This window comes from Rhincodon typus, unplaced genomic scaffold (genome assembly GCF_021869965.1).
Source record: "Rhincodon typus isolate 14 unplaced genomic scaffold, sRhiTyp1.1 hic_rhity00000848, whole genome shotgun sequence".
Lineage (NCBI taxonomy): Eukaryota > Metazoa > Chordata > Chondrichthyes > Orectolobiformes > Rhincodontidae > Rhincodon > Rhincodon typus.
The window spans coordinates 5,170-21,292 of NW_025966486.1; the positions used below are offsets into that span (position 1 = coordinate 5,170).

Consider the following 16,123-nt stretch of genomic DNA (forward strand, 5'->3'; position numbering starts at 1 on the left):
AACTGGATTGGACTATCTATATAAAAGCTGGGCCTACAAAAGCCGTTTGGAGGCTAGCAATTCTGCAGCAAGTAACTCATCATCTATTTCTCCAATTCAGATCCGCCATTTACAAGAGTTGAATGAGGACTGTGATGGAATACTATTCATTTGTGTTGACTGGTGCAGCTGCAACAAGCACAACAGCATGTAGATAAAGCTTGGTTAGTATGTCATCCACCATTTTAAGATACAGTCACTTCACAATTAATGCACAGTGACAGCAGTGTGTATCATGTACAAGATGCACAGTAGCAACTTACAAACCTTCCTTTAACAGCACCTTCCAAACCTGCGACCTCCACCACTTAGAGGGACAAGAACAGCAGATACATTGGAATACCACTATCTGCAAGTTCCTCCTCAAGCAACACCGCTGTGAATTGGAACTTCATCACAACTCCTTCACTGTCGCTGGTTCAAAGTCCTGGAAATCCCTTCTTAATACTATTGTGGATGCATCTGCTGAAGTGGTTCAAGAAGGTGCCTCAGTACCATCTTCTCACGACTAATAAGGATGAGTAATGAATGTTACACCAACGAATCATGCTCACATCCCATGAACAAATAATAAAGGTATTATGCTGTACTGGATTAGCAATCCTGTGACAATTACCACCGAGCCATCATCTTCCTTCAATTAAGTGGGTCGTTTTCCATTATGGAAAGTAGGTTTTTGAAAATATGATGACTCGGTGGGGTATGGGCACATGCAGAGATACAACTCTTGTGCCAGCTCTTTTTGTAACCTTAATTCATCAATCTCTTGGTTGCGCCTCCATCACTGAATTGAAAACAGTGCCATAGCTTGTCCAGTATTCGGAGGTTAAGGAAAATTGAATTAAAACCAGGAAAAGATGGAATTGTACATTTCAGTCAATAAATATTAAGAAACCAATCTATTTCTTCATACCTTAACAGTAATAAATTGAAGTCACCATAAACCTATCAGAGCATAGGGCTGCTCTTTCATTAGAGAGAGGTGACTGCTGGTGGTTTAACCTGAGGATCACCATGGCTCAGGTTAGGGAAGAGGTTGAGGAGTCCTTCATAATAACCTCAGTGGGTGTGGGAATTGAATCCATACTGTTGGCGTCACTGCATCTCAAATCAGCAATCCAGCTAACTGGGCTAATTGACCTCCTAATAATACATTCATAGAACAGGAAAGAATCAAGAAAAATAAAAAACAAAATTAGAACATTAATTTTGGATAAGACCAGCTAATTGAAAGATGTATCACATAACTGAAAATCTTTAAACAAGCCAGATAATGGATTTATTTATTTATATAATGTGATGTTTGCTTTAACTGAACCACTGCCAAGAGGTGCATTCAGTTGCTCCAAGTGTACCTCACCAACCAATGATAAACAATTGACCTTAAGTACCCCATCTGTTCCTGCTTAATGTACAGAAATTATTAAGGAATTTATTCTTCCTCCTTGTTTATGGGTGTTGCTGACAAAGCTAATGTTTGTTGGTCATCCCTTACTGTCCTTGAGAAGGTAGTGGTACACATGCATTATGCAGATGGAGCTTTACAACAATCAATTAATCAGATTGTTCCCTGACTCTGATATTTGCTTTTAATGCTAGTGTTAGGAATTAATTGAAATTGAATTTCACCGCCATGGGATTTGAACTTCAGTCCTCAGACCATGAGTGTGGGCCTCAGGATTACTTCATATTACCATATGGCCTCAAGGAGGTTATTATCCATAACGGAAATATGTTGAAACCTTAATTTAGGGGAGCACCAGTCAACTACAAGCTATAGGCGTTTAACAATCAATTCAACTCAATCCAATAATGTTGCCCGTTTATGGCGGAGCCTTTAAGTACCAGAGTGGAGGGCGGGATGAAGGAAATGACGATCTGTTTTAAAATCCGATTCATCTTTACATGCCATCTGTGATTTAGAACAGTAGCGTTATCCGTCGACGGAGCTACTTAAGCGCAGTGCCCAGACGAAATTGACTCAGTTCAGGGCTCTGGTATTTGAAGAGGGAGAGAGAAAATGGACGTGGCGCTGGATGTTTATGTCGCTGTTCCGCTCCTCTTCACCGTGCTGGCTGTTATCATCGCTTCGTTATATCTGAAATTCAGACCTTCCGATGCCAGTGTTGAAGAACAGGATGCGAGTTCTAAAGTTGATGGGAGTAAAGCCGATGAGGAAGCAAGGAGGAAAGATACGGAGGAGGCGAAGAAGCCCGAAGATGTGAGCCAAGAGCAGGAGGGGAAGAGAGATGAGGAGCCAGAGAAAGCCAAAGGCAAGCTGCCGGTGGAAGAGATCGGAGCCGGAGAGGGAAATCTCCAGAACCAAGAGTCAACTAAAAACTCTGAGAAGGAACCCGCAGCTGCTGAGAAGAGCCCCCAGACTAACGAAGCGAAACAAGAGCCCAGTAAGCCTGAAGAGAAGCTTAAAAAGGTAAAATGGAAGGCTGAGGGGCGGAATCTGGCAAAGTATTGACTTTTCTTTTGTGTGGTCTTTGGGCTGCAGGGCTTTTTATATTGTTTTTCGAGTTGCATACGAAATATTGACTTTCCTGCTGTGTAACTCTGCAGTTAGTGCTCAAGATGACGTGGAAGAGACAGAATAGTGGGGTGGGGGTGGAGAGACAAATTCTGGAGCCGACTGGATTTGAATATCCAGCAGTTTAACGGAGTTAGTGTCATTTATGGCCTGTTTTCTTTTCTTGGCGGGGAGGTGGGAGGTAGGAGGCAGTGCAGGCGGGTCCTTCCCTGGGGTTACGCCACTACTGCATTAGAGAAACGTCTGGTCTGAGCCAATACGCGATCGATAGCGCTTCAGTGCCGCACTAACATCTTCAGAGATTCATTGTTCTCCTCTTGAAGATGGCCAGCACTCAATCGGCGAGTGCTGTGTCTCGATCACTTTCCCGGAGAAGAGTCAGACTGAACTCGAAATGTTACCTACTCCCATCTCCTCAGATGCTGCCAGATCTGCGGAGAGTTTCTGGCATTTTGTTTCAAGTTTTCAGTATCTGCAGTATTTTGCTTTTACTCGTTTTGATCATTGCTAATCGATTCCGCTTCATTTTTTTTATCTCTAGCATAACTAGAACTGAAATGTTTTGATTTTTTTAACTGCAGACAAGTAGTTTTGTTTGCGGAGGTGGGTAAACCAAACACTTTAAGCTGTTGTGAATTTCAGGTGCCCGTGCCGACGCGTTACATCAGACGGAGACAATAGTGTGAGCTCGCAGTCTGCCGCTCCCTGTGCCAGTCCTGGGTATGACATGTGGCTGGAACTGGACCAAGTGTCCACATGTGACCCTAGGCATAATCCCTGGGCACGGAGCCAGTCCGCTTCGTGCTCCCTTCCCTGTAGCTTGGGGCACTGGTCCTGATCGTTTCTGTTTGGTTTCTTCTCTCAGTTCATATTACCACGAAGCCCGCAGAACCGCCCACTTGGTTGTATAATGTTGCTGCGTAATTGCTGTACAGCTCAAATTCTTGTCTGACCTGACGACCAAATTAGAGCTTCTGCCTCGTTTTTTAAAATAATTGTTCAATTAGAAAGCTAGCATTTTACAACAACTTCTGAAGAAATTCTTCTTTTGGAAGAAGATTCCAGATATGGCAGCTATTGCTCAGCTCGAATACAGCTGTGCTTCAAGTTTTGACTGTGTTCATAACAGTGGGCACCTGGTCCAAGTACCTCCTTTGTTGTGCAGTACAAGAAGTTTTAATCACTGTTTGCATCTTTTTAAAACTAACTCTTTTTCATGAAAAGGTGGCATCCCACTCAGCACTTCTGGTCCTCCAGCTTAAATTGAATCAACTGAGTTGGGAATGGAAGTGATCTGTGAGTTAAGACTTTCTAAACAGTCTCTTTATTTTACTTTTTTTATGACCTGTGTATTTAATTGGGTCAGGAGATAAATCAGTATGAGGGAACCTTGTGGAATGAAGGCAAGTGCAGGTTAATGTTTATAAATTGAACTCCACTTGTATCAAAAACATTATGAATGATGATGCCTAAGGCTCAACACCCCCCCCCCCCCCCCCAAAATCTTGGATGTCTGGTATCAAAGTTGGTAGTTAAACTTTCCCTTATCCAGTGGTACAGAGAATCTAATATGATCTCCTTGACCTTGTATGATATTACTCTTGTTGAATCCCACTATCAATACCTGGGAATGTACTGTGGACTAGACATAGGAATACTGTGGTTATAACCACAGTCAGTTATGAAATCTGTGACAATTGTGCCTCTTTCCCCCAGCTGTTGCCAAGGCATAAGTCAGTGAGATGTAATTCTCAGCACTTAGCTGGATGAGTGCAACTTGAGGATTGAAGGCTTGTTTGATTAGCTTCCCATCCAAAATGTTTAACATTCATAGTTGCACTGCACGTGGGCAGCAGCAGTGTACCATCAAGATGTGCTGGAGATCCAAGGATCCTTCAACAGTATGTTCCAACACTTTTTCCAACTAGAAGGAAAAGGATTCAGATAAGTAGGAACACCATTTGCAAGTTTCCCTCAATGTCTCCATCCTGACTTCACGCTATATTGCTGTTGTCTCACTGGTCAATATCTTGGAACTCCAACTTGGCACTGCATGCCCCTACACCCAGGATTGAAGACGACAAGTCACCAACACCACCTCGAATGATTAAGGATGACTCGAGTATTGGACTAATGAGTGGTTAATGGTATATGAACATCAGTGAGTCTGATGGAAAGTCAAGCAGTTGATGTTCAGGTCCATCATAATTTTTTTTTTTAAAACTATCGAATGATACACTGTCCAACTTGTGGTACAAAACACTTTGAATTTGCATAATTGAATAATAAACATTCTAACCACTTTGCACAGTCTTGGATGCTGAAAATTTAGAAAAATGTTTGTTAGGTGTTTTGATTGAAATAGAGTAGTTTTAGAAAACAGCTATTGAGTACAGTATTGTTGATGGAAGCATAATGACTGAACTAGAAATAAGCCCCAAATGATTTCACTACACACTTGCTAGGTATTCCCTATCCTGTCTGTCAACCTCTTGTTCTTGTGAACAATTTATATTTTAATTTGCTAAGGTCACAGCTAACTGTTCTTCAAGTTCTCTTATTCCAAAAATACCAAGTTGTTTACTAAGGCCTGAAATAATCCAGATGTCTCTTGACGACAACCTACTTCAGTTGAAATAAAAGCTCAGGTGAGCATGAGGTGCAACTTGTTTTAAAGTACAAACATTTGAACTTGATTCTTTGAAGTGGAGTCACTATTAAAATGTCTGAAATATGGCCAGCTTGTGTGCAGCAAGCTCCCACTTAACAGTATGAAGATTGGAGTATCTGGTTATGTTGGTCAAAATTAAATTGATCCAAGCACTAGCGTAACCATCTGCAGCAGAATAATTATAGGATATTTTACACTTGATCTGCAAACAGAAGGCCTCCGTTTACATGGCCTCATCATGAAGTGGTGTACTTGCAATAGTACTCTTCACTACTGCATTGGAGTGTCAAGCTTCATTTTTGTGCCGAAGTAAATCTCAAGATGCAAATAACTGTAGGACTCTACTGAATCTCAACCCTGACTCAGTGAAGATGTGACCCAATCGCTGTAATATGAGCCAAGAAAAACATCTTCAGTTAAATTTGAAAAGCTGTGGGACTTCTCTAACTTACTAGGTTCTATCGATTTGTACTCAATTGCAGCACTAATTTTCTAAGCAAAAAGGAAATTTGGCTCCAGTTTGACATGGCAACATTTTAATAGGGCATGCAATTTTGGGAAGGGAATTGATGATTTTGTATGGAGATGGCCATATATGGTTAAAACCTGAGGCCCAAGCTTGTCCAATTACCTCGGTAGTGGTTTTGGCCATTTGGTATTTTGCAAATGAAGAAAAGACAGTTGTTTGTCAGAATAGCCTGTTAGCTATATCTGATGTGCAGCTTTGAAAACTACTGGTGGTTTACTGTTTACATGAGTTCCTGGATGTTCTATATGTTCAACTATCCTGGGCAGTTCCCAGCAGCAACTTGCTTCACAGTACAAACCTGCCTTCGGTATTTTCACTGGGGAAACAATGCTTATTGGAGTGAGAATAAACTTAACTTGTGCACATTGTTGTAGTTTTGTTTCTGCAAAACAAATCAATTGACTGTTCAGATTATCAGTTTAAGTATCTTGCAGTATCTGAACTTGTGGTGTTGTATTAGCATTACCAAACTGGTCTCCAGTATTTAAAAGTAAACACTTGAATGTGGGGAGGTGTTGTTCAACAAACCTGGCAACTTGAAATTGCAGTTGACTTTTTTGTGGAAGGCCTTGAGGCAATATGTTCAATGAAGATCAAACGCCTTTTTTTTTCAGGATTAGTCTTCTTCTGAGAGAAGGCACCTTGACTTCCAACCAGTGTCTTATACCATGCCTTCCCCACCCCCTCTCTTTCTTAAAAGATGAGACAAGTGGAATACCACTCTCATTCTGGTCATCTTCATACTGAAGAACTAACTGTTCAGTTGGGGTGTTGAGGATGCAGGGTGGTGGGAGGGGTGCGTATGTTGGGTGTCCAGTGGCAATACAGGTGACTGCTAAGCCTATTCTGCTTCCAGATGTTCCTGATCCAAATTGAAAGCATTACCATTGACTTTGAGTTATTAGTTTGGGCACTTCTATCTCCACCTCTTTCTCACCTGCTTGTGAAGGAGTTTGCACACGAATTTTGCATCTACCAGATGCATTAACCTGGGCAAGCTTTTTCCTAGAGTGAATCCACATCAGCACTCGAGTGGTGCCTTCAGAATTTGTTGTGCTATCTTTTGACCACCATTGATGCACCCCAGGTTCTTCAAAGAGACATTTGAGCAAATTGCCAGAATTCAGGCTAAAATCCCAGCCCAACTTTTTTCAAAAAAGTCTGTGCTGTGGCTATGGCTTTGAGTGCCTGAATGGTGCTGACAGCTGATGTTCAAAACTTGCCACAAGCAATTAAGTAGTTGTCCTACTTGGACTGCTTATTTAGATTACATAAGCCTTGCATAGAAGTGGGTAGGTCAACAGTGCAAATGTTTGTCTAGACTAAGTCTGCTAAAGGTTGCATTTGGTGATTCTTGGATTTTTTTCAATAAATCAGTGTCCTGATTTTAAAGATTTTCTGCAGTGCTATGAGGGTCTGTAATTGAAATATTGAGCTCAAAATGGAACTTTCTCTAGAGCAGGCTGGCTGTTTATTTCCTGGTGCTAATTTAGAACCAGTCCATGTTGGACTGTACAAGCAATTCATAACTGGCAATACTGAAACAGGAAATTGTATGGCATCTTCTTGGAGACAATTCATCTTGGGAGTTGCTTCTGATTTGAGGGGTTTCCTGTTGATCCAATATTGCTACTTCCTAGAATGCTTTAGAGAATATAAACATTAGTTGTTAGTATGCAACATTTTCCTGACTAGGTCAGACTCCTCATTTTGGCATGTAAGCATTCCTTGATGCAACTGTCAAGCTCTTGTGTAGTGGATTTAAGGGCAGCTGCATTTCTTTGCCACAGGCTGTTATACAGGTCAGCAAAGATCCTGTAATTCAATGTACCATCTTGGCTGCTTCCAAAACCTCTATAGATTATGACTGCAAATCCTAGTTGAAGTTGCAGGTTTCTAATGGAGTATTGGATAAGAGTTGGTTTGCACTTGTCACTTCCAACACTGGCTGTTATTAATAAGTCAGTATTTTGCTTCAGGTTTTTGTAGTTCTACCTATCTTTCTAAACTTCAGTTTTTCTAATTACCAATGTTGTGATTAGCTGTAATCCCAGTATACTGGGGCCTAAAGAAGCATACTTCCAGTATTACTGATGTTTGCAGGTTTTTCTGATTTTTCTAAACAGTATCTTGTATTGTGTAGTGTTGCAGATGGCTTGTCTGGCAGGCATTTGTGCTTGGGTAGTAATGGCTAATTGTTCTACTGTCCTCTGAATTGTGTTATTACCTCCAGATTTTGGATGAAATCTAAGGGCCTTTAGAGTAGTAGGGTAGACAACTATTTTTGTGGCTGGCTAGTAACTTTCAAAGCCTTGAGATTTTGCAGTGAAAACTTCACTTTCAGATTTGGTTCATGGCTGCTTAAATAAGCATCTAGAATGTTTCTGTGGACTGGCTTCTAGGCATAATTAGAAGAACAGATCTTTTCCAGACTGACTGGGCTAACAGTTGGCACCCAGACATGGCTTTAATTTTAAGGGGCATCTGAGACACACAGCAATTCAGGAAGGTCAGAAGCTATAGTTTAAGATTGTGCTCTGCACACTGTCTCCCCAGTGAGAGGAAACAGTTGCTGTATAACCAATTCATTCTATTGATCCCTCTCTTTGCACTCTGTGATCTGCACCAACTTGCAGTTGCTTTACTCCTTCTCATCTGAAGAGAAAATCTTCAGAAATCCTCATTCATCACATTTGGTAGTGAGGAGGTGCATACATGCCTCATGATAGCCATCCTAGCTTCACACTTCTCTTCCACAGCTGCTGCTACTTGATGTAACTGGCATGACTTGCTCTTCTGCAGACACAGTAGAGTCTTGTTAAAGATTGTGATTTTTGGATGTTCCACCCAAAGTGTGACTAGCCAGTTCTGGTGGGCAATTCTGAATCTGACATGACCATTGGCGCATGGCTCTCTGACTTGACAGATGGAATTTGTATCAGCTGCATCCAGTCAGCAAGGCAGGTGAAGCAGCCTTCAAGATATGACTTCTTTCCCTCCTTCATGGGAAAAATTGAATAATCTTTTCAGGGCCAATGGCTTGTATTGTCCTGGGGGCTGCTGAACTGTATCCCTGCTTCCTGCCAGTGGAAGCAAATAATCCATGTTACAACTACTTGTCCAATGCTCCACAGCTAGCATTCCCAGTGAATTCACATCTGTGATGCCGTTGACCCATTGCCATAGGATTTGATTGACATGTTGGATAAAATGGCAGTTGCATTGGAAATGCATTTGTAGCCAAGGAAAGTTGTGATCAACTTTGGACTCTATCCTACAGTCAAGATGTTTCTCCATTTTGTCTAGATGTAATGTGACCAGGAATCTGGTCTAGTGTTACACAGCACTCTGGCCTACCTTTTAAAGCCAGTTTGACCCTTCAGTGGATCATTTTCTGTTTGGAATCAGCCTTCATATACATACCAAGGGGGGGACAAATTCCCAGACTGTAGTGAGTTGGAAACCTGGTGTCACCCTTTACTACCTTTTTTTTTTGTGTGCTTGTGTTAATTCATAAACTCTCTGTCACCCACACCTGTGAAGTGAGCAAAATGAGCCACTAGGATGCAGCTAACAGTTCTTATGCTCTTTTGATTTTGAAGATGAGATAAAGACCTGGGTTTCTGTCATTTTGTACTTGTAGTGCAGCTATTTTCAACACCACTTACATGGAAATGCAAGGTGTTGAATTAACTTGTTCACAGATGGTAATTTCTTCCCCAGAAGAAATGAGCTACCTTTTTAATGGTACTGCTTTTGTCCACCAATTCTCTACTTCACAACCTCAAACTGTAACATGGATCAAAGGAGTTTTCAAATGAAATTACAGCTGTATCCAAAACTAAAGCAGCATAATTTGGGAAATGAATGGACTGTTGGTGAGTTACCAAGAAGCTTAGTAATAGCTATAGTATTCTAAATGGGAGCTAGTTTCAGTTAATAAGGTTATCACTTTAAATGGGGAATATTTTTAATCTGTGATTTAAATCAATTCTGCCACAATTTCTAACTTTTGAGCTTGATCTATCCTGAGGATTGAAGGCTATTGTACAGTTAGCTTCTCACTCCTAGAGTTTGAGGAGGAAAGCAACTAATCTCTGTAAAATGCAAACAATTTAATCTTCTAGATGACGTATATAGAACTAACTGATTAAAGAATGACTCCAGCCTTTCTGTCTGACGCAGAAGGGTGAGTCACATGCTAATGATTTCAGAGCTTTGAAATATTTATTGGTTGTGACTGACCCAAAATATGAGACATTTGTTTCTAGCTGTAGACACTTCCCCTTTTGGAGATTTTCAATATTCTTGTGTTACTTTGGAATGTAATTTGAAAGAGGCTAATGTTTCATCATGCTGTAATTCTTTTCCCTCTGGCCTGTTGAATTGCTTCATAGAGTCTTGGTTTAGCTGATTCTGGACACTTTTTTTTTCTTTTGTTTTGAACTGTTGTGCATCTCAAGCTTTGCTTTTGTGAGAAACTGTCTTGATGGACTTTAAATTTTTTAATGAAAATGCCCTTTTCTTTACAGAGTTTTGAGGTCAGATGCCGAATTGTCAATCAATTGAAACTGACCAGTGGGTTAAGCATTAGCTAACTCCATCCTGCAGTTGGCAGGTGAGAATAGGGCTGTCAGTGTTTCAGAAGTGAAGATTGATTAGTCCACAAATCAAATGTGCAGGCTCCAGTATCTAGTTGGCTAGGCTGCCGAAAGCTTGATTGCAAATCAACTGGACTATAACCTGGTCATGTGATTTCTGACCTTGTCCACCCCGGTCTGATACAGCAGCTCCACATCACTGATTTTTTTTTTTTTCTTTCTATTGGAGGGGGCACTTTGTTAAACTTCAGTTGAGGCCAGAGGCATTTTTAGTCTTAAGTGGATGTTGCTTGGTTAACTCCATATAAGGACTGTTCACCAAGAGTTTTTTTTCTTTTGAAAAAGAATACTAGCATTGAAGATGGTGTGGAATTAGTTCCTGTTCAAGTTTTAAAATAGGTTTTGAATGGAATAGTACTTGAGAAACTTGTTACTTAACCTGGAAGGATCCTGGATTAGGAAACTGCTAACCTGGTGCACCTTCTCTGGAGGGAAGAGATGAAAAGCCAGGAACTATAGGCCAGTTAGCCTAGTATTGGGAAAATGCTAGAGTCTCTAAGAAATAGCAGGTCATTTAGAAAAGACTTAATGGTTTCAACATTTTGTGAAAGGAAAATGTTTGACACTAGTGTATTGTTTCAGCATATAATGAGCAGAATTGGAAAGGCAAACCAGCCAATGTTGAATGTTTTCTGACAATCCAAATAGAAAGTGCCACAAAATAGAAGCCTACTGCGTTGGGTTAATTTATTTAATGTAGATGAGGATTAGATAAAGCAACTCGGGTTGGAAAACAGGATATGGGTTAAGTGGATAAGTGTTGCAGTTTAATGTGGGAATGGTGAGAGGTCATGCATCTCGGAGAGAAAGGCAGACCTCTTAAACAAGGACTTGTGCAGTGCACACAGATCTGGTTGTTCTTTGTGCACGAAACAAAGCATTAGCATGCAGGAGCAACAAGTAATTAAAGCAAAACATAATGTTGGCCTTCGTTGTTAAAGGTTTGGAGTGTTTTAATAAAAAAATTTGATTTTTAATAACTACGCAGGGTGTTGAGGCTATTGCCAGGAGTAGTCTGCACAGTCTTGGTACCTTTTATCAGTCCAATGTATTGGCACTGGAGGCTGATTCCTGGGTTGAAAGGATTGACTTCTCAAAAATAGCTAATCAAGTTAGGTTTTAAGAGTGAGGTGATCTTATTGAAACAAGTAAGATTGAGGGGTGCTTGATGAGGTAGGTTTTGAAATAGTTTTACTAGTGGGAGAGTCTAGAATTGGCTGACATATGGGATAAGAGGACTCTTTCTCAACGATTTGAAATTATTTTCCCAGAGGAATAATTGTCTCATTCTCTATTTGAGTTGTAGAGCCTAGATCATTAGTAGTTTTTTCCAACATTAAAGCTGAGGGATATGCTGAGCTGTATCAAAGGAGTTGAAACATGCAGCAGATCAGCCATAATCTTGTTGCATGATATGACTAGGTTTGAGGGGCCAAATGCTTTACTTGGGTTCAGCTCTCTGACTTGGTAACTTAATCAGACAAGAGTACAAGGCTCAACAATTACAAGACATTGTTGGCAACAACAGTCACAGGCAGAACAGCTATAGCTGAACAAAATGTAAATTCTAACCAAGCTATGCTATCATGGGAGATGATCTTGTGTATTTCCTGAACAGCCTCTGGCGAATGTAAGGCAGATTGACCCTGGAAACTGATGGGGTGGTGTTGGTGTGTCACTAAATTGTACAATCAAAAGCCATGTGACTTGGTCACCATTCCAGGCAGAGCTTGAATTGTATCCAAAAAAAAAACTTTTAAGCATGTTTTGTCACTTTGTTTGCCCTGTCCAATTACCAAGGCAAAAGGTCCTTCTGAAGGGAGATTGTAAATCTGAAGCTCTGATTTTTAGAGCTAGGCCTTTTGGAGTGGGAGTCAAGCTGTAATGACTAATTTGATCAGTTCCATTCTGCTCGTTGAGCTACCGGCTCCAAGGCAGCAATGTTCAGCTCTTTGAATGCATGTCATAGCCTGATGTCTCCACTTTAGGAAGCCTTGCCCCAAGGAAAAATGTTCTTCCTGACATGAGAAATTGACATGAAATGTGTTCCTTTAATGTTGCAAGGAAACTATCAATCTCTGCCCAAACTTCAGCTTGGGAAGAGTGCTTGGCTGGAATTGCTAACAAAATTCTATTGGCATACCTGTTTAACTCAGCTGAAGCACTTTTGTCAATTGAACATAATTTCTTTTGCAGGTGTCATCTGACTTCTCCACACTGAAAATAAAGGGAATCAATTAATCCAGCTAACTTGTTCAGAAGCTGCATTCCAGATTCCTGTAAAAACAACTTAACACTTCTGAATAAAAACAGAAGTGGATGCTGCAAATCAGGAACAAAAACAGTTGTTGGAAAAGCTCAGCAAAAACGTTGACTTGTTTCCTTTTACAGATGCTGCCAGATCTGCTGAGCTTTTCCAGCAACTTTGTTTTTTAACATTTCTGAACTTTAGCTGTGGATCAACTGTCCACTTACTTGATGCAGCACAAACCCCCCCCCACCTTCTTCAGAATGTGAAGCAAACTAAAATACTTGAAGTTGGTAGACTGCAATACAAACCTATTCCTTCACACTTCTAAAAACGTATGCAAAAGTCAAATCTTTTCACTGCACCAAGTGGAAACAATACTTTCCCCACAGTCACCCTGTCTCCATGCCACCTGTTAGTTATTAATTAATGCAATTATTTAAAAAATATAATGTTAGTCTCATAACTGCACTTACAAGGGCATTTTTTTTTAATGTTTGCCACAGCTAGTTGAAAGTCTGCTTTCCTTGCAAGGAAAGTCATGAAGACTCTGCTGTTATGCTACCAGAAAGAAGTTGAGAGAACTTGCTGTCAAAAACAGAGCACTTAATGTCTGAAGGGCGAAATGACACAGTATGAAAGGAAGATTTTTCAAATGCATGTACTTGCCACTGGCAAGTTACTATGTTTTTGAGCTTTACTTTCAAAGGTTATTACTTTAAATTTGGTAGCTATATGTTCAAAGATGATCGAACTATTAGCATTTGGAGCAGGTAATGGTTTTTTAAGTCACTTGGATGTGGATGTCAGTGGCTGGCCAGAATTTTTCTGTCTCCAATTGCACTTGAGGGTGGTGTTGAGCTGTTGCCTTTAACCTAATGGGTGACCCACAATCCCTTTTTAGGGATGGATTTCCAGGATTGTGCCCCATTCCATGAAGGAATCGTGATTATGTATTTCTAACTCAGGATGGTGAGTGGCATGGGGAAATTGGGAGGTGGTGATCCCATGTAACTGCTGCCTTTATCATTATGGATGGAAGTGTCATGGGTTTGGAAGGTGCTATCTGAGGATCCTGTGACTTTCTGCAGTGCCTCTTGTAGATATGTAGTGCCAATAAAGAGGGCTGGTTTGTCCTGGATGATGTCAAGCTTCCTGAGTGGAGCTGCACCCATCTAAATAAGTGGGAATGATGCTTGCTAGTATCCTCTTTTAAAAAAACCATGGAGTATGAACCAATTCTAAAATGGCTTGTGCACCAATTTTTTTTCTTTGGAGCTCCAACTTTAATATCAAGCAAAAGTTTGAGTTGCCTTTTGCAGGCCCTAGAACAATCCTGATACTTTGCAGTGACAGAAAATTTGTAAGTATTCCTCTGTAGCTTTACAATTGGTGTTGGACAATGGATGGATTTACTTGGCCCTCAAGTGGGAATAAGTTCCAAATCCTGTTGGTATCACAGTATATATCACTAACCTGTGAAGGAATGTTTCTTCTAAGGTTAATTGGTCAAGTACAATGCTGTATAAGTAGGATGGCTTCAGAAAAGGCAGAGTATCCAAAGGATTGCAACTTCCGGAAGCCTTCACTTGGTAAATTACAGATTAAGCTTAATCTAATCTGTTAGAAATACAAACCAAACCATTTTAGGTGCAGCAATCCAAGTCTGATGTCAGTGTCCAGAATGCACTGTGAGTAGCATGCTATATGATACTCTGCCCTTTCTGAAGCCAACCTTCAATATGCCTTTAGACTTTTTGGAAAAAAGTTTAGTTTTTGTGCTTTTTTTTTCCAATCTTGCTACACACCTAAGTTTGCAGTTGGAAACTGTGCAGTGAATGATACACTGAAGTCTGCATGAAAATTTGAGATTGAGCCAGAAATTAAATAAGAAATTGAATATTTTTTGTGCAATAGGTTAAAATCTTAAACTGGTGAGTTGCAATCAAAGCTACTGATGTCTTGATTTGCCAGTTATTGGGATTGGCTTAACATAAACCAAAGAACTGCAGATATTGGAAATTTCTCAATTGTTGGAGAAATGCCACAGGTCTGGCAGCCTCTGGAGAAAAGGGTTAGTGTAGCCCAGGTGTTGGCTTTGTTTCTCTCCTCCAGAGCTAGGCCTGCTGAGTTTCTCAATCCTTGTGCAGTTGTAGTGGACTTGTTCTCTTCTGACTGCATTTTTGGCATGACTACATCTCCAAACATAAGCCTTGCATTGCAGGAAAACCACCATGGCACACTTGGAAGGTACATCACTTGATCACTACCTAAGAAAGCATGGACAAGAACTGATCTTAGCTATGAAATCAAACTCAACACCATGGCCTTTTTTAAACTTGCTCTCCTTGACCTATCTATTTTTGGGTTGTATTTATTGTTCTTCTCTCTGCCTGCCATCTTGTGTACCCCTTCACAAGACAAAGCTGATTCAGCCCAGCTCTTGTGCTTGAAATTAACATCTCTGAGGGAATATTAAACTTCTGTGAACTAACTCAAGTTTGTTTTTTGTTTTTTGTTTCTTTTGACTTCAATTATGCTTGAAAATAGACACTAGTCTGTTGGACACAATTATTTCTGCACTTCAGGAGAAACTGAAAAATATTGGATGACTTGCTTACAAGTAAGTGTTTGTTACTTTTAGGGTTAATGTTAATACACACCATCCACGTGGAGGCTTGTTTCACAAATGGAAACCATGTTTTTGGCTTGAACCTGAAATTATTCCAACAGGATTGAGGCTTTCAGTTGTCAATCTTTGGAAGCTGTATTCACTGTATTTTCATGTAGATTGTTCTCCAGCTTTATAATTTAGCTTGTTGGCAGCATGAACATCCACGAAGTTGCATTGTGTTGTGCATGATGTCCAAAGTGACTTGAGAAATATTATCCAACACAGTTAGTCATTGTCATACAACACAGAAATAGACTGTTTGGTCCGTCTTGTCCATGCTGATCAGAAATCACAGTCTGACCTCTCAACCCTTTGTAATCATGTACCCATCCACATAACTTTGTAAGTGTTGTAATTGTGCCCACCTCTGGCCACTCATTCCATACCAGTACCTCTGAAAAAATTAGCTCAAGTTTTTTTTAAAATCTTTCCCTGCTCTCCTTTTTTTTTTTTTTTTTAAAAACCTATCACCTCTGGTTTTAGACTTGCCTACCCTGGGGAAACAACCTTGCCTATTCACCGAATCCATGCTGCTTGAGTTTAAAGCCCTACAAAGTCACCCCTCAGTCTCCACTCCAGTCAGAGAAAAGCCTCTGCCTATTCAGCCTCCCTGATAACTCATGCCCTCTGGTCTTGGCAACATCCTTAAATCTTTTCTGCACCCTCCAGTTTAGGTGTCCTTTGTTTTGAGTCACTTTGAGCACACTTGAGTGTCTCCAGTGAAGGAAAAGCTTGAGATGGTATGTGAGCTTGGCTGAAAGTATG

The 16,123-nt window shown here is 40.5% G+C and overlaps 1 protein-coding gene across 1 annotated transcript; it reads left to right on the forward strand.

The window, feature by feature from the left end:
* The first annotated feature begins 1,912 nt into the window (after positions 1 to 1,912).
* LOC125480981 (neurofilament heavy polypeptide-like) lies at positions 1,913 to 2,512 on the forward strand. The gene has a single exon (XM_048592230.1). It carries the CDS (start codon positions 2,060 to 2,062, stop codon positions 2,510 to 2,512), a length of 453 nt encoding a protein of 150 aa, XP_048448187.1. The 5' UTR covers positions 1,913 to 2,059.
* Positions 2,513 to 16,123: the final 13,611 nt, after the last annotated feature.